At 37.8% G+C, this 25419-nt stretch overlaps 1 protein-coding gene across 3 annotated transcripts in view; it reads left to right on the top strand.

The window, feature by feature from the left end:
• Nucleotides 1-242: 242 nt before the first annotated feature.
• Nucleotides 243-25419, top strand: part of SLC17A3 (solute carrier family 17 member 3) — a 39663-nt gene continuing 14486 nt past the window's right edge. Inside the window, exons 1-5 of one of the 3 annotated variants that reach the window (XM_038005781.2) lie at nucleotides 243-329; nucleotides 16581-16704; nucleotides 22589-22800; nucleotides 23004-23237; nucleotides 23322-23409. In XM_038005781.2, coding sequence (XP_037861709.1) covers nucleotides 16614-16704; nucleotides 22589-22800; nucleotides 23004-23237; nucleotides 23322-23409 — 625 coding nt within the window. In that variant the 5' untranslated portion in view covers nucleotides 243-329; nucleotides 16581-16613. Of the gene's footprint in view, nucleotides 330-12685; nucleotides 12762-16580; nucleotides 16705-22588; nucleotides 22801-23003; nucleotides 23238-23321; nucleotides 23410-25419 lie in introns of those variants that run through there. The other 2 variants (XM_007973506.3, XM_007973507.3) reach the window with 2 other exon arrangements.

Genomic DNA, 25419 nt, shown 5'->3' with positions numbered 1-25419 from the left:
CGTAACTTCAGGACTCAAAAATATATTGGTATACCCTAGTATATCAATTTTTACATTTTATTTATTTTAATTTTTTTTGGCAGAAGATGGACTGTGAAAGATGCTCAGTTCCTAAGGAGGGGCATATCCAATGTCCTCTTCAACTGTGGCCAAAAGGAATAATAGAAAAGAAAATATTTCCCAGAAGGTGGAGCCAAAGGCCATGGAAAGCAACGAGCTGTTCTGAGGGTGTAGAACTACGGACTAAGCAAGGAATTAATCAGTACACCTCCAGTGTAGAAAAACTTTGCAGTATCTGCCCTGAATGATTTCATAATTTCCTCCAACAAGTGAGTATTGTCTGTTTCCTACTTTTGTAGCTATCCTATTCCTGTTGCACTGTTGTATATGCAGTTGTGCGGTAGAGTAGAGGTGGGGCAGACTTGTCATTGTATTGGTTTCAGAACGAAAGGACCCCAATCCAGACTCATGCAGAGATTATCATGAGATCCTGCACTTCAATGCTGATGCTGTGACTGGATAGGACTTTTGGGTTTTCTTTCTTGGAGTGGGAGAGGGGCACCCATTGAATATATTTTGTGTGTGGAAAGGAGCATGAACTGAATATTTGTGATCAGAAGTTTGGATTGTGATGAATTGTATTTGTAATTACAAATATCTCTGCCCTTCCTTTTGGGATGGTGATGCTTTCCTATGCAACTGGCATCAGGCATATCTATGTGACTTACTTTGGTCAATAAAATGTGAACATAATAAATAACTGTTAATAATAAATTGTTAACACAACCAATAAATTATTAAGAAATAATAGTTAACACATTAACTAGAACTAACTAGAACTCTAATTTTAAAAACCAAGGTAGTTCTGAAACTCTCTTTGTGAAACACTGTTAGTCCGTTAAACATCCTTCCTTTATAAATTACCCAGTCTCAAGTATGTGTTTATTAGCAGCATGAGAACAGACTAATACAGGGGCCTTCACTGAATCTTGTGGTGAACTGAGACCATTTTTGGCCACAGAGTAGGTTTTTTGAAACACAAACATACAAACATATGCTATCCCTCATTAGGAAAAATCAGAAACAAAATAGACCTACTTTTTAATATTTAAGGTAGAAAGGAGAAAAGTTTTACTAAGTCAATTATATAGGATCCTGAACAATTCACAAAGAGGCAATACAAAGAGATATCCATCAGAAATATGAATACATTAAGAGGTAGCTATTAACAGAAAATGTTGATGGCTGTGAACAGAGCCTTTGTCTTATGCTCTTTGAATCCTCAACAGCAGCTTATTTGGATAGAGTTGGTAATGGCCTTGATGTCCTCAGATATAGCATGCCGAGTCAATTCCCTGGGTAGGAGCAGGTGCACAGATCATTAGCTCTCTCTGGAGGCGATAGTACAGTGTCTGTTACAATGAGCCGAGAGGGAGTCTTGTCCTACTGTGTGCTTGACGATATCCTTGATAAAATAGTTCTCAATACATGTTGCCTTGGATGAAACGCCCATGTTGGAGCACACTTGTTTCAAGACCTTGTTAAAGTAGATGGAGCAATTCTCTGTAGGGCATCTCTAATGCTAATCTTCTGAGTTTTGGTAAAAGTTTCTTAGAGTTGTTTTTGGAAATAGCAAACAAATGTTCTTAAAGTCATTTATGGTGATAGCAAACTACTTAAAGGAAGAGCCAGGCATAGTAGATTCAGCCTCCCACTGCTTAGAGATAAAAAGACTGTCAGATGGTACCAAGTAGGAACTATTTATAGTTGCCATATTCAAAGAAAGCGTAGGGACAACCCAATCTCTGATTGGATGAAAAATAAATAATGCATGTAAATGAGTTGATCAAATTCCACTCTGATTTTATAGCCTTCATATTTGCCATGAACCACTCAGAAAGCAACACCAGACAGCCTAGTACCCAACTGTGACCTGTACCAAGAGTACTTTGAAAAGATTCTTCCTACAGCATCTAAATTTTGTAGATTTCAGCTTCAACTACTTGAGAGAAACTAACCTCCTTAACCTAAGTCTATAAGAAATGACACTGGTCAGGTTTGGGTCATAAATCCAGCCACCTACAATCAACTGCTGTCAGAAGCTGCCTTTTTGAGCCAACCCTAGCTTGAGCAGGAATTATCTGACATGGAAAAAAGAGTGATTCTGGAAAACATAGCACTTAGATTGAGGGACCAATGTCTCTAGCACTGATTCAAAATCTTAGTAAATTGGAAAAATTATTTTAAAAATTATGGAGAAGGAGTTGGACTAGCAAATTAGGAAACAGATTAACAAATTAGGAAACAGATTAAACCAAGATACCATAAGAGGTTGAGAACATTATGAAGATAATACTTAAACTTCAAACAGAGCACAAAATGATATTTAAAGACTTCAATGAAAAAGCAAAGCAACAGAGGCTGTCACTTCATAAGTGGTACATTAGAGCATATGCACAAAGTACTCTATAATCTTGAAAACAAACCACTAAAGAAAACAAATCACATAAGAAAACATGTTAAAGCTGAGAGAAATTTAAAATTTCTCCCCTACCCGCTGCTGTGTTAATGTACTAGTGGATTGGGTGATTCACAATCCATGAATTATTAACACAACCAAAAAATTATTAGCAAGAACACATTAACTAGAACTCTAATTTTAAAAACCAAGGTAGTTCTGAAACTGTCTTTGGTATATGATGTTGAAGTCTGATAAAAGGAACTCACTGGCAGCTAGTGTACTTGGTGTTAGCCAATAGTGTGCTTGGCCAGCTCCCCAGGCAGCAAGAAGCATTTGGCCTTTTGAACTGCCTGGAGGTAATGGTCAATCATCTGTTACAATGGGCCAGGTGGGAGGCCTTACCAGTGATCCACTCAAGGATACCATTGCAAAAGGAATTTATGATTCACATGGCCTTGGATCAGATGTCAGTGTATCTGTTTCAACATCTTACAAGATTACTAGATTATTCACTTGGATTCTCCCAGCAACTGAACTTCTATTTCTCTCGTCTTTCTTGATCTTAACCCTGGTATCTTGTTGGAAAATATTCTGATGCGATGGAGCTTCCAAGTTTGCCATAAGGAGGCAGGCCATCTATTGAACAGAAAATCTCACAGGCCAAATAAAGATGATAGATATGCATGGTTGGTTAAACAAATATAAAATCTGCTGCAAGAAGCAAGGGAAAAAGATAGTGTAATTTTACATACTTAGAATAGGGAGCAAGCAAGATGGGAGGACCATAGTGCTGACTCTGGGAGTACAGAATGCGCAAGCATCCTGTCTTTCTCTGCCACATTAACTTTCCCAGCTAATGGTGTGATTACAAGGACTACCACTGAGATTCCAACAAGGGAGCCCACAGACAGAAAGTACCATAGGAGAGGATAATGACACATACTTGCTCTGTGAGAAAGACATGCTAAACAGCTATGGGTTTTATTTATTTCTTTTTTTAAATTGACAGATAAATCTTATATATATTTGTAGTGTACAACATGATGTTTTGATATATGTACACACTGTAGAAGAGCTAAATCAAGATAATTATCCATTACCTCACATATGTATCTTTTTGTGGTGAGAACATTTAAAATCTACTCTCATAGCAATTTTCAAGTATACAATCATTGTATTAATTACAGTCACCATGTTTTACAATAGATCTCCTGAACCAAACTTATTCCTCCTGTCTAACTAAAATTTTATATGCTTTGACCAACATGTCCCCAACCCGTAACGTTTGGTAATCTCTGTTCTCCTCTCTGCTTCTATAAGTTTGATACACTTAAATTCCATATACAAGTGAGATTATGTAGTGTTTGTATTTTTGTGCCTGCTTTTTTTTGCTTACCCTAATGTTCCTTAGGTTCACCCATGTTTTCACCAATAGCATGACTTCCTTGTTGTTAAAGGCTGAATAGTAGTGTGTTTCTTGAACAGAGAACACATGGTGGCAGAAGGGGTGTTCTCAGTAGGTGGCTGAATCAAGGCCTTGAAAATACTGGGTGCTCGTATAACCTTCGGTGTACCCTGGATATTTAGTGTTAGCTGTATATTTAGTATATTGTAAGTATCTTGTGTCCAGGTGTCTTGTTTATTTCAGGCCTCATGAATATAGGTATCTCTTTGTCCTCCCATTTCTTAACCTATGTATGATATACTTATTAATTTCCATGAATACATAACAAATGACTTCCATACATTCACATCCAATTCATTTACTTGCCCTCTATAGAAGAAATAAATATTCTCAAATTATACAAAAAAATGCGTATTATACATGGCTTTCTTGGAGCCCTTTCTAGAGATTGTAGAACATTCAAAACTTTAGGCATATCAAAATCTGTTTCTAGCTTCCTCGAAAAGAGAAAAAGTGTCTACAGGTGATAAGGAAAATCCTGCAGATACTTGTATTCAAAGAAAGTCTGGAAAAAGTCTGATTGCATACAAAATGGTGGAAAAAGGCATGTAAAAGTATCTGCAGTTCTGCTTTGCTTAAATGAGGCACCTTCCAGAGAAGTTAGCCATTAAGGGGTGTGTGTGTGTGTGTGTGTGTGTAAGGGATATAGTTCTTTTGGTTTGGCATTAGAGGGCACTACTTCGCAGGGGACACCTGGTTGTGGGAAGCATGGCGGCGAGGCTTGCGCTGAAGTCCCAGACTTGGTCTCCCCTGGCTGAGGCTCCAGCGCCGTCTGCTCCGGAAGGGAAACTATGCCGAGCGGGTCGAGGCCAGAGCGCCGGTGTACCTGGCGGCCGTGCTGGAGTAGCTGACCGCCAAGATCCTGGAGCTGGCTGGCAACCCGGCTCGCGACAACAAGAATACCCGCATCATCCTGCGCCACTTGCATCTGGCCATTCGCAAGGACGAGGAGCTTAACAAGCTGCTGGGCAAAGTCACCAATTCTTAGGGACGTGTCCTGCCCAACATCCAGGGCGTGCTGCTGCCCCAAAAGACCAAGAGCCACCACAAGGCCAAGGGCAAGTAACGTCTCCAGATAATAAAGCCCAGCAAAGTAGATGACCTACTTTTCGAGGAGAAAGAAAAAGTAAAACCAAAAGCCAGGCACGAGGTTCAAGTAAAAGTATAGGCGGATAATGCCCAAGAGTGTTTCAATAAAGTCTCTCCATTCTTTCATTCACTACCTTCATACTCTTGATACTCTCCACTTTGTTTTCTTTACCAACATTATGTCACACTGGTTTCCTGAAAGCTGAGTTTAGCACTGGATTTCCATGCAAGCTGTATTAGGTTGGTGCAAAAGTAATCGCATTAAAAGTAATGGCAAAAACCGCGATTACTTTTGCACTAACCTAATAATTTTGTGAAAGACATTTTTATGTGGTATCCAGAAAAGCACTTATAAAGCAGTTTTGTTCATCTGGGCTGTTTTATTTGCCATCAAGTTATAATGAATTTGTCAACTGATGATTAATTTCTTCAAGCCTAAGGGACGTGCTTTAGTGCTTTTTATTTGGCATGTTCAGATTGTATTTGGCCTTTAGGTATTTTAATATAGGGAGGTATGTATGTGCCAGTTGGTTTAAGGTTTCACTCTGCGGGCTGTCAACTTCCCCAAGAGGTCTCATTCCAGGGAGGTCAGCCAAGCTGATGTAAAAGAGGGTTACAGGCCAAAGGAGGCTCCTGCAATGCCCTCTATCAACCACATTTTTGCCAAAGCTGGACTCTGCAGAGTCCAGATCTGGAGAGTTCAGTAAGGTCTGTAACCTGTAGTTTTATGGAGGGTACCCTAGGCTTCATTTCTAGATAAACCTGTGTCCAAAGCATTGGTTTAGATTGATTTCCTTTTGTCTGATACTAACTCTAAGGGTAACAAAATCCTGTCTCTGGAATGGTGTTGCATCTGCTAGGAACGAACATTTGGCACAATGTGATGGTCAGATGGTTTCATAAATATCTGTACATATGGCAGATTTTAGTCTAAAATTTACTTTTATTTAACCTAACTATAGATCACCTTAAGCTTCTTTGATGGCTACCATCGTCTAACAACTAGAAGCTTACGTCAGTCCCCAGACTGGAGTGTGGAATACAGTTTGACCTAGAGTAAAGAAAGAAGCATGCATACAAAACACAACCTTTGACTTTGGAGTCCAGAGGAGAAATAGATGTATCTGCCCAATAAACCCACAGGGTAATGAAAAGCGAAGCAATTACATGGTTGAACAATTATTTTCTAGGCCGTCCTTTTTGAAAGGCCAAGCAAAAGCATTTATGTCTCAGAAGCAGAGGCGTTATTAATAGAAATAAAATACATAAAACGTGCAGTAAAGAGAGAATTTTAACCCTTTTGGAGTATGACAGACCTAGAGTAAAAAATATACATTTTTAAAATGTGCTGCAATACTAATATATAGGCTTAATATGTAAACATATGTGTTGCAGAATCAAAAGTTTCACAAAAAATCCTGACTCTTACTAAGTGGGATGCACTGTGATCTGTTGCATTCTATTCTAGCCTCATCCGTTTTGTTTAAAAAACCATGCTGGCTAAATTGATAAGAGGTGCTAAATTGATAAGAGTAATGACTGTAGGCTGAAAAACATTGGGATGATGGGAGTGACCAATTAGACAACTTGGCCCTGCACCCACAAGGCTGCAGCAATTGGTTCAAATGGTAATAAAGTACTCTGGGCTGGGCCAGTAAGAGCCTTTCCTAGGTTTTGAACACAGTTGCTTTCTCTTCTCTTTTATGGATGGGATGAATGAGACTCCAAAACTGCCAACAGACTTGTCTGTTGCCTCTTGCAGAAGATTTAAGAGAAGGGAGAAAGTGCAAAAGAACAGCTGAAATAAGAGTTTGAAAGGTCTTCATTTATTTTGGGACAGTGGTCCCTGGAACTGTGCTTGTTCCAGCTGCTCATTCTTATCTTCTGTGACCTACCTCAGTCTCTATCTTTTCTTTTTCTCTTTCTTTCTCTTCCAAAGCCATTTCAGTTGGACTTCTATCACTTGTAAGCACAGGTGTCTGACAAATAGAAGCCAAAACTGAGTACAATAAAAACTAAACCTTGCAATTCAAAGGCCAATAAATAGGTTTGGCCCTTAATCCTGTCTTGTAACAACATTGACATGATCTTGCTCCTCATTCTGATTTAGCACCAAGCGAAAAATAAGAGTCTGAGTGGGAGAGGGAGGAATCAAAAGGAACTGAGCCAAATTAAGAGCTTTTGGTATAAATGTTGGAAGCTGAGAAAAGCCATGTCAAGCCGCAGCAAACTCCCCTTCATAAAGGTGGCAGAGGGAAAAAATAAAATAAAAAAGAAGAGAATAAGAGAGAAATTACCTTTTTCATTTTTCTCCAAGTTAATATTTGCAATCTAGCTACACTTTTAAGTGATTGACGTGGTTACTAGGAGCTAAGAAACAAAAATGTTTCAGATGAGAACATGGACCCCCTAAATTCAAAATGCCAGCACCTCACACACCTATCCTGGCAGCACAACCAACATTCACCCTCATCTGCTAAGACAAGTTCTCAGAATCATAAAGTTCATTAACCTGCACTTCAGTAGTAAATAACATTTAAGTTTTGGAAATGTATTCTTCTATTCGGCAATTCAATACCATCACTTGTAACAAAAACCAATAGCCAAGTACAACTCAACAACCTCAAGACAGAGCACCAAACTTAACAGAAAAGCTAGAACCCCTCTCCAAACTAGAGGAATGCTAGGTTAGTATAAATATTTAACATAAATAAATGAATAATATCAGAAATATATGCTGACATACTTAAAAAATTAGATGTGTGAAAAAGGTTTTCTTAGAAATGACAAATATCCTTAGAATTAGTGAAGAAGGAAAGAAATAAGAAAGGAAGGGAAGAAGGAAGGAAAGAATCAGAAAAAAATGAAGTAGGGAAGAAGGAAGGAAAGGAGAGAAGAAGGGAAGGAAGGTAGGCAGGTGATCTTAGGAATTTGGAAGAAAATTGATACAGCTCAAATTCACAGTAATGCCAAGATACAAAAGGAAGAATAATTAGAGGGAAATTTTATAGGAAACTGATGTTGAAAGTTGGTTTCAATATTTGCCTAACAGACGGAATAGTCTGGAGGGTAAGAAAATGGACACAACAGCCAGACTTTCTGGGTGGTTGGATTCCTGACTCCATAGCTTATTAGCAAGTTACTTAACCTCTCTGTAAACTGGCATAATAATAGTACCTACCATAAAAGTTTGCTGTGAGAAGTGAAAGTGTTATTATATATAAAATGCTCAGAATCGTGCTCAGCACATATTTAGTGTTAAATAGGCCTTGTTACAAGGAGTCTCTAAAAAGGGGGTGAGGGGCAGAGTAGAAGAATGATTACAAAGAAAGGGATAACCACAATCTTTATTTGAGGATATATTTAGTAAATTAAATTATATGGAAATTTATGTTGGAATATTGGTTGGAATGGCATATGGATTAGTCTGGAGAGACGAGATTTTTACATTTTTGAATGTTCCTGTTCATAAAAATCTATGTCTCTTTATTTAGTTCTACTTTAATACCTTACAATAAAACTTTACAATTTTCTACATAACGATCTTCCACATTTTTTGTTAGATTTATTCCTAGGTTTTATATCCTTTTGTTGCTGTTACATTCTTTTATTGCCATTGTGAATTGTATCTCTTTTTATAATATCATTTTTTTTTTGTTTTGTGCTGGTAATTAAAATGCAATTGGTCTTTGAATATTACTTTTCTTTCCGTCAAATTTGCTAAACTCACATTAACTACAGTAATTTATGTACAGATTTGTTTTTTTTATGTAGACAATCATATCATCTGCTAATAATTATAGTTTTACTTCTTTTCTAATTGCTTCACATTTCTTTCTCATGTTATTGTGCTAGTTAGGCCTTCCAATGAATAGATGTAGCAAACACCTCTTTTATGTATCTGATTGTAACGAAGATTCACCTTTGGAATGTTTGTTGTAGGTTTTACGGATGCTGTTTATACATCATCTGTTTATTTTATTTAAATAAAATATAGGGAATTTTATTGTATTCATTGTTTGTGGGTAATGCTATCCCTTTACATTTCTTTTTGGAATGCATATAGTAACTCAATATTTTTTGACAGATGGCTGACTGCCTCTAACTTTTTAATTAAATTATATTTGATTATTTTGAATGAATTTGATTTTTAATTTCTTTATTTCAATCATGAGTATTATGACATTTCAAAGGTGGTAATAGAAATAATAATGATAATGATAATTATGACAGACGATGACCTTCATTTATTGATTTTCGATTATATGCAAAGTACTGTGGATGGTTTCATTTTGTTGCATGATTTATTCCTAATTTTTTTCAATGATCTCCAAGCGAGACTCAGCAAAGTAAAATACATTTATTCTAAGTTCCAGGTAGTAAGTGAAGTTATCTTGATATTAATTCAGCATGGTATAATTGTAATAACTTGTGCTGGTTACAGAATGCAACACTTTCTCACTTGATAATTACGACATCTTTTATGCACTACAGATATCAATTTTGTTTACTATTCTATCTGAAAGCATATAACATCTCAGCCCATAAGCACTCCTGATTTTCTTTTGTGTATTCTCCTAAAGATTATATTTGTCACAATTGTTCTTTCTTCTTTTCCATAGCCATTGTCCTCAATATACGATTTTGCAGTTTTAGCTGGGCATTTCTGGTAAAATAGTTGCTGAAAGAAACGGCATTGAAAGTGGAAAGTAGACTAGACAGCAGACACGTCTAAGGAAAAAAGTAAGACGTGTTTTCAGTATGGAGATCTAGGACATAAGTGAATACATTGTGTAGATAACAAAAAATGTACCATTTTGCTCAGCTGATAGAAGACAAAATAATAGAGATGGTTTTAGAAGACAAATAGAAGACAAAATAATAGAGAACACCCACAAGTGTTCCAGATGGACTGCCAAGCCCATGACCAGATGATGTCAGACTGATAACTAGAGTGACCAGATTGACTCCATTTGTCATAGAGATGGTAAGGCAAAACAGGAGCCTGACTTGAACTTGGAGAAAAAAAGATTTGCCAGAACCATGAAGATGTAAGGTTCTGAGCAGATATAACATCACATATGGGTTCATTGTTTAGACCAGAGTGTGTGTGAAAAACCAGCTAAACTCCAGAGAATGACCACTGCCATTTAGTCAAGTCTTCTGTTTTAAGACTTAGGCTCATTCAGTGTGTTTGCTTGACAGCTACCCCTGATTCATCAGAATCCCTGCTGGACATTGTGAGCTTTGAGGGAGGGTCTGACTCTGAAAGATGCTTCCTCTCCCTGGGCCCATTCTGGGCTTCCTCTACGAAGACTAGAGACAGGTTTCCTATGATCACAACAGGATCATGCACTGGAGTCCTCTGAAATGTAAACCAGAATCAGAACCTGCATCCTGCTGAGTTGTCATGTGACTGATTAACAACAGTGTTCACAGTCTTATGAAACAAGTCTGAGGATAACTTTTTTTTTTTTTTTTTTTGGGTGGTTGTTTTGTTTTAGAGAGAGTCTTGCTGTGTCATCTAGGCTGGAGTGCAGTGGCATGATCATAGCTCACTGTAACCTTGAACTCCCAGGCTCAAGGAATCCTCCTCATCAGCCTCCTAAGTAGTTAGGACTACAAATGCGTGCCACCATCTCCAGCCAATTTTCTAAAAAAATTTTGTAGAGAAGAGGTCTCACTTCATTGCCCAGGCTTGTCTCAAGCTCCTGGCCTCAAGTAATCCTCTGGCCTTGACCACCCAAAGCACTGGGATTATAGGCGTGAAGCACCACGCCTGGCTAAAGATAACTGTTAAAGGAGAAATGTATACTCTGTCTTCTCTGATGATCCCCATGGCTAAAACAAAGCAATTTAAAAATAAATCTTATTCGAAAGGAAAGTGTAAATTTCTTTTTTTAGAAAAGGTGGATATTACAACCTAAGTCAAGAAAACATCTCAATTCACATTCAAGTGTTTAATTATAGAGGTGAAGAAAAGCTGAATTGTTATTTTTTCTACACAGAGACAAGTTGGGTCTATTTCTTCCAAGTCAAACCAGTTAGCATGTAAACAACTCTGGAGCACTTTAAATAAAGTTAAACATTAAATTGCAAAACCAAGTAACATCTTCTGACTTGGATAATTCAAGGTCAGAAACATTTCCTGTGATATGTGAATCCCAAAGTTGATCATTATTTATCCCAGGGTCCAGAGTCCTTCAGAAATGACTCAGGGAAAAATCTTTTACCTAGAAAGGTGAAATTGACACTACCCCACATGATAATGGGCTTAAGTTTTCCATACTTAAATTCTTAAAGTGCAGAAGGAAGAAATTTTTTTTTTCTTTTTTTCGTTTTTTTTTCTTTTTTTTTTTTTTCTTTTATCTTATAAAGAATATAACAAAACTTACCCGAAAGCATTGTGAGGATGACATGTAATAAATGTGCAGTAAATGGTAGCTCTGACTCCCCCTCCCCAGGACTCGGGTTCCTCCTTCTGAATTCTTGATCCATGATATATCCTACCAGGCTCCCACGTCTCAGCCAGGGTGTTGAGAGGTGGTTTACGCACTCTCCTCTTACAATACAGTTCAAATAGGTATAAAGAGTCAAACTCAGAATCTAAAGGAAATCGCCTCAGGGCCATAAAGTAAGAAGGGATTTAAAGTCAAAGTGAAGAGTATGAGCTAAGGCCAGGAAAGTCATTAAAACACAGAACAATGTTTAAATTTCCATGGCTGACTCTAATGCTCATATAAAGAAAGGAGTCTGGATTACGAACCCAGGGCATTCAGAGAGCTGGAAATAAACTACAGAAAGCTAGGATTCTGAAGACTTTGCCTCATCTATAAGACAAGGACAAGCGGACTATACACACTTTTGGAAAGCAGTGACAGTGCTTTTGACTTCCTGGGTGTTAGTGCAAGAGTTAACCACAAGAAATTGAGAGAGTTTGGCCTTCACTGTGCACATGTAGGTATGCCAAATTTATGTCACTTATTTTCCAAAGTGGTTATAGAATGGCCATAAATGCTACATGATAGCATGTGTGCAAATTTAGAAATAATACAAAGCATTATTAATTATAGTTTGTGAATACTCATATAAATAGCAAGAATAAAAAGAAATGGAGAAATCATATTATATTTATGTCAGGCTTGTTTTGTTTTGTTTGGTTTGGTTTGCTGAGAAGAGGACAAGGACCCAGGGAAAGAGAAAGCAACAGAATGAATGAAGTTCAAGTTCATCCATAATATTACAATTCACATATTTCAAAGAAGAAAAAAAATAACAAAATTTCAAATAAGGGGGAAAAACAAAAATAGCAAAGGAAAAACCACAAAAAATACTGAACTCTTTAATTCTAATTTTATCTCTTTTTAACCTTTTCAAAAAAGACTAAAGACATTGAAGACACCACAAAGCAAAGCAAAATAACTATATGCAAGTGTCTGAACCAGAGGACACCTATGAGGTCCTGAGGAGACACTCTCAAGGGGAAGGTGGAGCAGCTTACATCAGCCAAAAAGCAGGAAGAACTGCAGAGGGGGTTGGGCTGGATTTCTGAATGCTGCTTCAAAGCCTATTTGGCAAGAAGCCCTTCTGAGTCAACTTTGTAGTTTGATGACTTTTATTAATGATTAGCAACTTAAGCCCTAGGGTGGCAAAGAATCCTCATCTCTCTACTCCAAAAAGTCCAAGGGAGCAAGCTTGGAGGAAATGCTGGGTTCAACTTGAAGCCCTTCCACAGACATTAAGTCGGTAAGTCACCTCTCTTGGTGTTGAGATGAAGACCTCCAAGACTTTTTTCTGTATAACAACTGACAATTTTTATATACTCCCCAACCCCAAGTTTCCTCATATGATAAAAATTAAATTGAAAAATGTAAAAATCCGTATTCACAAGACTGACAAAAGTGAGGGAGAAGAGGCAGGAAGCTGAAGCTTTGTATCTGATCATCCATATGCTTTGAAACTAGCTAGTGGAGACAGTAGCAGCTATGGAAGATAATTCCAAGAAATAGGCACTCTTGTGAGGTGTTTAAAAGCAAAATGTTGCAGGTCAGACTGGCTTGTGAACAAATATCATCTCTTTCATTTACCAACTGGGTGACCTGGAGGAAGAGGGTCAGTAATATCTCCATCTGGGGTTGATGTAGACTTGGCTGGTGCAGTAGTTTATAAGAGTGACTATAATAATTATTTCTATTATACCAATGGCTAGGGTGGCTTTGGTCCAAGAAAGCATCTGGAGAAATGCTGCATCAAGATCCAGTGAGTTGGTGTGAAATTTAACCAAGCTAAAACGGCTAGGGATAGAAGAGGAAATGGAGAGATGAGGCAATGGGACAGTCACCAGGGTCGGCAGAAGATGGTAGGTGAGCTGAAGGCAGTGGGAAGGAGGGAATCAGGGAGTCCTCAAGGCCAGAATGGAGAAGGTACAACTTTTTGTGGCAGCTGCAACTTCACAGATGTGTGGGAGGATGCTATTAGAACACTCCCTGCCTTTAAACTAATCATCTCTACTGAAAGCTGATCCTTAGTGTGGTTCTCTATGAACACTGCTTTGGACCAGAAACTTCTCAGAGTGCAATATATAGTTTCTGACCCAGATAAGCAGCACAGTTTTTTAGTGGAAAATAAAGAGAATTGTTAAAACAAAAGGGATTTACTTGGAGTAAAGCCAAGGTGTAGAAAGGCTACGAGACTGATTGGAAGGGCATATTTAAGAGATCATGAGACTGCATTTTCTATGTTGTGCTACTTGAGCCTGTTCTTGGCTCACCAGTTCGTGCCTTGGAATTGCCCTCTAGATTACTTCTCTTTCCTCTAGTTACAGCCCCAGGTTGTGGGAAGGGTCAGCAGGGCTTGAATCCAGCGTTTTAAGTCAGTGAAATGTTTTGAGGTTACCATGACAGTAGGTGTCTGTCATGGTGAGGTGGGTAGACCAGACTTGCTGGCAAGAGAAGATGTAACATCCTGGTTCGCTTGGAGATAGGGTGTACAAGCTGTGTGCAGGTGGTAGACTGTCATGTGAAGCCTTAGATAGCTTTAAAAAGTATTAATATTTTCAAAAGTCAGGAGACAAATGGGAATATCAGTATGGAATCCGGGGACCTTGACCTTTCTGTGGAGACTGGAGATCATACTGATGAATAGAGGCAGTGACAATGCAGATGCAGGGCTGGGTATGAAGGATGTCATCTTAGCAAGAGTAGCTATGCTTTGCAGAGGAGGTCACATCATTGAAAAGGAAATCAGTGGGAAGTGAAGTCTGACTCCTGTTTCAGGGTTTTCATGCCTGAAAAGCATTCATTGCTATATGTATATATACATATAGTAATGTATATATACTATATGTATATAGTAATGAATGTAGTATACATACTACATATCTATTTCTATATGTTTATGTAAGTTTGTGTCTTTGTGTCTTTGTGGATGTAGATATGTAGTGTGTATACGTACAAACAAGCCCCCCCCACCACACACACTTAGATGAACATTGTTTGATAAATTTCTTAAGTCCAGGAAGTTCATAAACAATAAATTAAGCCCAAATTTGTGGCTTAGACTTTTTTTTTTTTGGTGTTAAAGCTCCTATTATGGCCGATTCCAAGCTACCATCATGACATTACTGAATTCAGAATTGGGGAGAGTTGCACAAAACTTCAGAGTTGCACAAAACAATGAAGTTTGACCCATCTTTGTCATTTGGTAAAATATCTCCCAGACAATCTTTGAATATAGAATCAGGGCAATTTCCCTAGAAACAGAAGACCTATTTTTAAAATCTCCTGGCCACACCATGGAATTAGAATGCCCAATGGCAAGATATGAAGAGACATTAATACTACACTTATCATATGATCCAGGTATTCCACTTCTAAGTGTTTATCTAAGAGAAATGAAAGCACATGTCTATACAAAGACCTGTACATGAATGTTCACTGCAGCTTTATTTGTAATGGCAAAAAACTGCAAACAACGCAATTTTTAATCAAAAGGTAAATGAATGGATGAACAAATTGTGATACAGCTATGGAGTGGAATATTACTCAGTAATTAGAAGGATTGAACTATTTTATATGTACGACAACATGGATAAATTTTAAAATAATTGTACTGATTGAAATAAACCAGGAGAAAGGTGAGTACATATTTTATAATTCCTGATATGGTTTTGTCTGTGTCCCCACCCAGATCTCACCTTGAATTGTGGTCCCTATAAAAGTCAAGTGTCAAAGGTGGGGCCAGGTGTGGCCAGGAATCATGGGGGCAGTTTCCCCTATACTGTTCTCATGGTAGTGAAGAAGTCTCATGAGATCTGAAGGTTTTATAAACGGGAGTTCCCCTGCACAAGCTCTCTTGCTTGCTGCCATGTAAGATGTAGCTTTGCTGTTTCTTTGCCTTTTGCCATGAGTGTGAGACCTCCCCAGCCATGTGAAACTGTGAGTCCATTAAACCTCTTTTTCTTTATAAATTACCCGGTCTTGGGAATGTCCTTATGTCCCTCCTCTCTTGGTGAATATATACCTCTGAATAATAAAACTTCTACTATAAAGAGATATTAAGAAGTTATTCCTTAGTTTGCAACAATGATATCAGGCCAGTTCTGGTTAAGTACTAGTGCTTAGATATTTAGGAAGATTTAATTTATTAAGCTGACAAGTTTGGTTTATTAGTGGTAGAAGCAGTTACATATTTTAAGATGTTTTCTTTAAGAGAGTCAAATTTAATAATATGAGCAGTAAACATAGCACAAATATTACAATTCTACATATAGTAACACGTAAAAATCTCCTTGGGCATTGAAGATCCTAGTATTGTAATACAGTAATGGTTTTTTTAGTTGTCTTATATGCAAAAAGGTCACAATCTCCATGTTAGTTATTTCTAGAAATCTGTAGACACATCATCAACCTATGGACAATAATAATATGAGATTTGAATGTTATCTTCTCATTATGCAAATTTGGTCCCCAATTATGTGACACACATCGATACAGTGGGTCAAATGAGGAAGCAGTATGGGTGTTGTCAAGGGCAGTAGAAGCCAGGTTCTCAGGTGCAGGTAGAAGATTCCAGAGGAGCATAGCTCTGAAGTGACCCACTGCTGTGGTAGCTCCAGTGATGATGACAGTGAACTACAGCTTTTATTTACTGGGTGTCTGGCAATGTTCTAGGTATATGCAATCTGTTTCAGCTGACAGCAATTTTTTGATGAAGATGTTATTGTTATTAACAACAGATGAGGAAACTGAAACACACAAATGTGCTCCTAGTGGCACTTGGCACAGTAAATCATGAACCTGAATTTGAACTTGGGAATACTTAACTTCAAAGTCATTGCTCATAAGCTGGCACACCGAGAGCACTCTAGATCCTAATAAATAAACAATTCCAAACCTTAGGTGCAGTATGCCTGTTGTGTTGAGCCAAGAGGGGATAATGAACTTCCCTGTCCCCAACCAGATGGAATGGGCCAGCTTTTGCTTCCTTGGTGCCCCTGTTTAAATATTTCAAAGGGAAGTCCCTTTCTCTCAACTGATGCATGTGAATTACATGTCTCCCTGATAGGTGGAAACCATTCACCTGGAGAGGAGAAACACAATGGCCACCAAGACAGAGTTGAGTCCCACAGCAAGGGAGAGTAAGAATGCACAGGATATGCAAGTGGATGAGGTACTGATCCCCAGGAAAGGTAAATTCGACCTCAAATGCTTGGTTTTAGGATTTTACAGTGAATTCTTTTTGTCAATGTATTACTATAAAAATGAATTTGTGATTTTTACGTTCTTTAATTCTTTTTACAAATCCAGTGAAATTAACATATTTTGCAAATATGAAGGAAATAAATATTACTAAAAAGAAGCATTTTATTTTTGACAGTTACCTTTCAATCTTTATCTATCGAATCTTTACGTTCTTGATAATTGCTACTGAATTGTCTACACATAGGATTGTGTGTCCTGCTTGTGATTGCATGTAATATTTTAAATGTAACTGTATTGCTTAATTTAAAAAAGAAAAACCAATTATAGATACTTCAAAAAACAAGAAATAAAAAGGTTTTCATCAGCTTAATTCAATGACTATAATTTAATTTTATTGCCTTTATTTTGTATGCATATTTTGCATAGTTCTACACTTTATGTACTGTGTTGTATATTTTTTAACTTGACAGCATATACTTTTCCATATTGATTTATTAGATTCATAAAGTGTGAATCTCTTTGTGAATCTTATAAAGCAATATGGATTCTTAAAGGATACGTATTATATTCCAACATAGCCAATAGATGAAGTATTATTTAGCTGAAAAACCTTCTTGTGACTGGATATTTAATTTGTGGAATTTTCTTTTGTTACTCGGCTATTATATCTATATATGAACTATATATGTTACTTAGGTTATTAGATGCATATGAACTATGTATGTAAGTTAGTATATATATGATGATAAATGAACATTATTTAACACAACACTAGTCCACATTGGAATTATTTCTTCAGGGTTTATTCCCAAGAAACAAAAATTGTGAGGCAAACAGTTTACATATTTCATTTCCTTTGTTCACTGCAGAGACCTTAGTTTTTAATCCAAACAAAAATAAAATCACAGGGAGGATTTTGAGCAGAAGAGGAGGTGATTTTATTTATGGTATGATGAGGATACTCCAACTGCTGTATTGAGAATAGATTAGAAGCAAGGAACCAAGCTGAAGGTTACTGCAAAAATTCAGGCAGGAGATATTGATAGCTAGAACCACATGAAATTAGCTTTTAGTCAAAAAATAACAGTGGCCCTTGTGAGAAGTTGTTGGATTCTATACACATTTTGAATATGAAGACAATACTACATTCTAGATCAAGGATTGCAAAGTGTTTGGAAGAATAAGATTTCTATCAGTGGAGGTGGGAAAGACTCTGGGTAGAAGTTTTGAGGTGGTAGGGCTCAAGAGTTTAGTTTCGGACCTATTCAGTTTGACCTGTTAATCGGTTGATCAATTGAGTTTTAGTGGAACAAAAATAATGATGTATCAATGGTGCCTTCAGTTTGACAAAATGCAGTATTATTGTATCATATCTATACTTTATTTTAATTTAAAACATGCTATTGCACCAATAGTATTTTCCACTTATGTAACCAATTATCTTAGCAGTACTAACTACATGATCTAGTTTTCTCTCATTAATTGCCACAACACTCTTTACACATTGCATGATTCTTTTGGATGTTTTTCTATTGTTCCTTATATTTTTCTGAGTATTCTTATTCTTCAATACAATAATGTCTTATCATTTTACTCTCATGATAAATTTTGTAATGCAAATATCTTTCAATACTTACCCCCCAAAATTCTTGTATAGTCATTCAACTAGGCTTTATTATTTTTTTGCCAACTATACTCATTTTCTATTTCTGCATGCATATTACCATAAACATAGTAACCTGAAACAGCACACATTTATTATCTTACAGTTTCTGTGGCTCAGAGCTCCAGGCATGGCTTGGCTTAACTGGTTCTTCTTCTCTGGGTCTCACAAGGCTACAATTGAGTGGTTAAGTTGCATTCTCATCTACAGGATAGACTAGGGAAGAGCCCACTTCCAGGCTTATTCAGGTTGTTGGAAAAATTCATTTTCTTATAACTGTATGATTGAAGGCTCTGGCTGTTTGCTGGATTTTGACTGAAGGCCATTCTCGGGTCTTAGAGGATGTTCATGGTTCCTTATCATGTGAGGTTCTCCAACTTTCTGCTTACTTCACCAAGCCCACATGAAGAATGTTTATCTTTAGTCTGCTAAGATGGAGTCTTATATAACATAATATAATCATGGAGTGACATCCCATCACCTTTGCCATATTCTGTTGGATACAAGCAAGTGAAAGTTCCTGGCCCCATAAAAGGGAAGGGAATTATATAAAGGTGAGAATACCATGAGGTGGTAATCACTGGGGCCACCTTAAGGTCTGTCTGTCACATCAAATTAAGAAACAAGCTTCCTGGATTTTGAGTACAGTAGTACTGAATTCATTAATAAAACCTCTCACGTTCAAAAACCTATGATTTCATGGTGTCAGTGCCCTCTTCCAGTAGTTTAACAGAATATCCTCAGGTGCTTCTTAATTTACACTTTCTCACATGCATACAGACCCACACATTCTCGTATAGCTAGGGGTGATCACAAAAAATTTAACAGACAGCACACCACTGGCACCAATCTATTGGAGTAGGCACAACTGTGTTCATTCAGAATGGACACAGGACAAAATAGCTTTTAAGGATACAAATAGTGGCCTGCAGGAAACACTTAACATCTGGCAAGCACCAGACTAAACCTGTTAAATACACTCTCTAGTTAATCTTTCAGCATTCTCATGAGGCAAATGTTCAACTTCCTCATTTGTAAGCCATTAGTCTCCTGGTTTGCTGATACCCTTTTTGGTAGCCTTTGGCACCTAGGATCCCAAAGGAACTTGGGAAAATCAGAGGCCACAAAAACTCACAAATTATTAGTTGATTTGAATGATAGAGGAAGTCACCACCAGCACTGAATCAGATTAAAAAAAAAAAACAAACCCTTACAAAGATGTTATATTTGAGTTCATTCACTACAAAGACTTGTACTCTATCAATAGAAGATAGCATAGCCATGAGGGGAATCCTCCTTTGTTAATGTCACGGCACCTCTTTATCCCACATCACAGAGCCACATAAACCCTACAGCTGGGTGCACGTGGATTGTATTAATCACAGAAGTATTCTCATGGAGTCATCTTGGACAAAACAGAAACCACCATACATATGTGCTACAGTGGTTAACAGCATAGACACCTGAGCTACATTGTGAGCTGGTCTCTCTGTGCCTGCGTTTCTTCATCTGTAAAATAGTAGCAATAGCTGCCTCATAGTGTTATTGTGAGGATTTGACATCATGTTACACGACCTATCAGGAATATCTGAAGTACCTACTGACTCCCTCTTCCCTGAAACTCTTGTCCCCTTGGCTTCCAGGACACCACACTCTTCTGGTTTTCTTCTTATCCCACCACCCATTCCTTTTCACTTTCCTTTGTTTGCTCCTCCCACATCTATCCAACCTCCAAATACTGGAGAGCCCCAGAGTTAGTCTTTGGTTTTCTTCTCTATTTATTTCCATATCCCAAGTTTTATGGCTTTAAGTATCTTCTGTAGGTTATTAACTCCCAATGTTATGCCTCAACACCTACTTCTCTTCTAAACTTAAGAACTGTATATCCAACATGCTCAACACCTTCTCTTTGGTGCCTAAGAGGCATCTCTGTTTTAACATGTCCAGTAATAAGCTCTTGATCACCCCACCTTACAAACCTGCTCCTTCCAAAGACCTTTCTTCCTAGGAAAGTAGAACTTCATTCTTCTTATTGTTTAAAACAACAAGCTCTCCAATTCCCCTTCTCCTTGCCTTCCACCCACCTGTAAAACTGAAACTCTCATTTGGTGTTTTTTCCACTCTGGGATTTATCTGGGGTCTGACCACATCTTAGCTACTGCCATGACCCTAATCCAAGATAGCTTCACTTCTCTTCTGAATTATTGCAATAGCTTCCTAACTGCACTTCCTCTCTATCGTTTTGTTCTCATTTCTGCAACCAAAGAGATCCTTTCAAAATGTAAGTCACATCATGTTCCACTTTTGCTGAAAACCCTCCAGTGGCCCCCGTCCCACTCAAAGTAAAAGCCAAAGTACCTGCAATGGCCCACATATCTTGAACAATTCAGGCCCCATTATCTAGCTTTCCTAACATCTCTTCTTACCCCTGGCTCACTCCATTCTGTCATAGTCCCCTCTTTTTGATTCTTTGAACATACCAGGCACTCTCCAACCAGCCCCAGGGCTGTTCCCTCTACTTGGTATGTTCTTTCCCCAGATGTCTGCATGACCACCTCTCTGGTATGTCATTGGGATGTCCCCCCTTTCTTGCTTTATTTTCTCTACAGCATTTATCACCTTCTAACACATTATTTGATTTACTGTTTGTGTTTCATATTTTGTGCTTCTCTCTGGAATGTGAGGTCCCCAAACACAGGGCTATTTGTGTGCTACGTTTGCTGCTACACTTCTAGGGCCCAGTATTGGAGGTGATTGATAAGTGTTTTGTTCAATGATTGACTGAAGATGTCAAATCTGGACTGGAGGACATGGTCTAGAACAGTGATCAATCCAGCTCCCTGCTATTTCTGTTGCATTGAATAGATGTATCCATGCAGGCATAGGGTGAACCGGACAATCCCAGGCTTGCACTGCTAAAGTAGTTGCATGGCAGGAAAGTAGATAGCTTCCAGGCAGGCTGGAGAAGATACAGAGCTACACATGCTCAATTTATTTACCCAGTCTCATTGATCGAAGTCCCTTTTCTTCCCACGCAGAAAAAAGTGAAAGGGTTGGAGAGAGTTTCAAAGAGCTACTCTGCCTGAATTCCTAGTGTAAAAAGTCTAAGCCCAGATAAATACGGCTTCTTGGCTCATACATTTTATTTGCCCTTCAAATTAGACTGTTTGCTGTGTTCTGCCAGGATACCTTCTACTCACTTAATATAATGCTGCAAGACTTTTAAAGAAGTTGAGTAGAGACCTAACCTTTGAAACTTTTATACCATTCAATCTCATCTAAATGATTTTTTTTTTCCTGGATTTTAACTTCTGAAGAGTTCTTTAATTTCAACCACAAATGCTGATTTCCCTATGTTTTACATTTTTTGGACAATTTAGCCAGGATATGGAAAAGGGAGAATGAGATTTCTACATTTAAGTTGCCATCTTTCCTTGCTGTACACATACAGATTATCTGAATGCTGTGCTCCTTTCTTTTTCCACTATTTTTCACTTTATTTTTTCATAGTTTGTGGGCATCAATTTCTCTAATGAGAGAATCTTCCGAGGAGTTTAATCTCAAAAATTAAGTGAAAATATATCTTCAATGTTTTAAGATGTGAATGGAATACATCTATACCAATGGACAACTCTCTTCAAAGTGCAACTTACATTTCATTTACATACATAAAATTTATGCATATTATACATAACATATAGTGCATTATGTATAACAATACATGTCATATATAAATTATATGCTTTATATTTATATATAATTATACATACAAATTATATGTAATATATTATAAATTATATGCAGCAATTTAAATATGTGCACATATTCATATGTATATATTTTCCTTTCATATATATGTGTTATATACACACACACACACACACACACATATATGTATAAGCATTTACTTGTGAGTAAGTTCATCAACTGTAGAACACAATGACGTAGGAATGGGAGAGACAAAATTTTAGGATGAACAGAATCCCTGAGATCAAGTTAGGCTCTACAAAACTGTGGTATAAAACGTCCTTTAGCTCAACTCAGTGATCTCCTCCTTTTGTATCTTTCTTTCCTAAAGCCAACAGAAGTGTCATTTAAGTAATGATTTAAATCTTTAGGTGATCAGGTACTTTTAAAATCATATCTTGTGAAAAACTAATGTTAGCTCAATTTTAAAAAGCACTAATATGATGTCATAATATTTCCAGTTCCAAGTTTATGTTCTGCTCGTTATGGAATAGCCCTTGTCTTACATTTCTGCAACTTCACAACAATAGCACAAAATGTCATCATGAACATCACCATGGTAGCCATGGTCAACAGCACAAGCCCTCAATCCCAGTTCAATGGCTCCTCTGAGGGATTGCCTGTTGACTCATTTGGTGACCTAAATAAAGCCCCAGAGAGTCTTTCTGCAAAGGTAAGCAACACAAGATACAAATTTGTGCTTTTCTTTTTGCTGTTTGTTTGCTTGGATAATTATTTTTCTAGAGTATGTATGTTTAAAAACTTTAATGGAGAAAATAGTGAGTTGAAAGCAAGTAAAAGGTCTAAAGAAGCTTTTTAGGGTATGTGAGAATCTTTTTGTGTAAGATTTACTACAGCATTCTCTGTTTCTCTAAGGCTCCTGTGTATGACTGGTCTCCTCAAATCCAAGGCATCATCTTTGGTGCTGTTGGTTATGGTGGCATACTGACAATGGCTCCCAGTGGATACCTGGCTGGAAGAGTAGGAACAAAGCGAGTGGTTGGCGTTTCTTTGTTTGCAACTTCATTTCTCACTCTATGCATCCCTCTGGCTGCTGACTTTGGAATAGTCTTCCTCATTGTAACTCGAATAGTCCAGGGCCTAAGCCAGGTACCCAATATTTTATAAATCTGAGTTGGATATTAATTTTGACACGGCACCACACGTTAAAAACTCTAATCATTTTAATTTCAGTGCTCAGTAATTGGGGGTCAGTTTGCAATTTGGGAAAAGTGGGGCCCTCCACATGAACGAAGCAGACTCTGCAGCATTGCTTTATCAGGTAAGGTCATGTACTCCAAATGGGAACACTACAATCCAACATTCTACCACTGGGTTCCTTGACAGCTTTTCATTACATGGTTCCTCATCATCTGCTCAATGTCAATGAAGTATTTTTAAATTAAAAAGACTGGTCCTTTGTCTATGACATGACTTTCAGTTATTTTCCCTAAGATGTCATTTGTGGCATGACTTTGCCTACACTATGACTTGGAGCATTTATAAAATATTTTTATGTGGTCAAATTGATCATTTTTATGGCATCTGGATTTTGAATCATAGATAGAAAGGTTATAAAAAAAACTCCATTCATGTTTTTTTTTCTTCAGCTTGTATGGCTTTATCTTTATATATTAATTCCTGACATTTGGGAGTTTATACTATTATTTATTGGAAGGTAAAGATTCAACTTAATCTTCTTTGGAGTTGCTCTCAATTGTCCTGAGAACCTCTTTCTGATAATTATCTGCCTGGACACTGTGCTCTGAATGAATGTTCTGGAGGACGAAGTCTAAGTTATACTGGGGAAGTGTAGAAAATGAACAGTGTATGGTTAAGAAACAGGAGATTGCTAAAGTGGGTGCTAGCTGAGAAAAAAAGGGTAACTCTCCTGGTAATTTATGAGTACCAAGAAGGCAGGGACCCATCAAGTCCAGAAAAAAAGCTACACACACACCCTGACTGACAGCACACTCTAAAACCCTCATAATTCTGGAGGATTCATCTCTGCCATTTGCAACTTGGACTAAGAAAATTCACTTTGTTTATCACACTGAGGGATTATCTCAGAATACAGCACAAGAAAATCAAGAGATGGAAAGCATGAAAGAAAAGTTAAAAGACTTGGACTGAAGACAGTGAGTGACCTTATAGAAAGTAGCAACTCCCTTTCCTCTCACTTCTGAGTATATAGAGACCGAACAACCAGAATAGGTCAAATGACAGTATCTAGAAGAATCTCAGTAGCCTACAAAGGGTGCAGGTTCCAGAAGTTTTCTCATCTTTGGTGTTGAAGGACTGTTTCAGAGGCTCCAGGCGGGTGATCCTTTCCGGCCTCCCAACCTGGTTAGAGAGCATAGAGCCCATGGTTGTCTGAAGGCACCCAACAGAAAGCCACTGGAGAATCCCATCAGCAGGTGGAGTGAGCTGAACCTGCCTGCTTTCCTCAGTAGATCTTATAGAAACTGCCATTTCTGATTATCCCAGGGCTCCTCTGCAGGCTGTAATGGTGGATGGAATTACTCAGCTCATAAGGTTGGCGTAGGACTACCGCAGAAGGCATCTGCCTTTAGTGGAAGGGCTCAAGTGTTGCCAGCCTCTAGGACATGGTGTACTGTATCTTCTAAGGGAGCCTAAAAAGGTGCACCTATTATAGATAGGAAACTTTGCAGCCACTTAAGGAGTTTAGTAACTTAAGGGACTGAGCAGACCAAACAGAACTGGTAGTTCATATCTAAGGCAGGTTTTAATAGGTGATAAGAAAAATTAACCCAACTACCTTTAAATCTAAAAGTAATGCAATATCGTACAGCAGTGAAAATGAAGAAACTGTAGCTGCATGAAACAACATAGATTAATCTCAGAAACACAAATGTTGTATGAATAAAGCACGTCTATCATGGAGGAAAATGCCTTGATACCTTGGTAGCCTAAGGTACGCTACCAGACAAGCTATCTCAGAGGTCATAGAACAGATAGGCTCACAGACCACATTAGGTGCTGTAATTGCAGTGTTACGTCAATTTAAAACACAGGGTAAAAAGTAAGGGGGAGGAGTGGAAATGGGATATGTTAACCCACGTAAGATAGAGTACAAGCAGGTAGAAGCATGACCTGAATCAAGTGTGCAGAATGTTCAAGTGTTCAAACATTCTTTCTCTGTCCTTCTGCTGCACCAGCCTTACCACGGATGGTGTGGTTCTGAGAACCAGAGTTGAGGTTCAAACAGGGGTGTCTAGAGGAAAGGCATCAGGGCCAATGACATGCATTTGCTGTATGGGAAAAACACAAG

The sequence above is a fragment of the Chlorocebus sabaeus genome, chromosome 17 (assembly GCF_047675955.1).
Source record: "Chlorocebus sabaeus isolate Y175 chromosome 17, mChlSab1.0.hap1, whole genome shotgun sequence".
In the NCBI taxonomy this organism is placed as follows: domain Eukaryota; kingdom Metazoa; phylum Chordata; class Mammalia; order Primates; family Cercopithecidae; genus Chlorocebus; species Chlorocebus sabaeus.
Note: the sequence above shows the minus strand (reverse complement) of the source record. Positions and strands in the feature narration are given on the sequence as shown.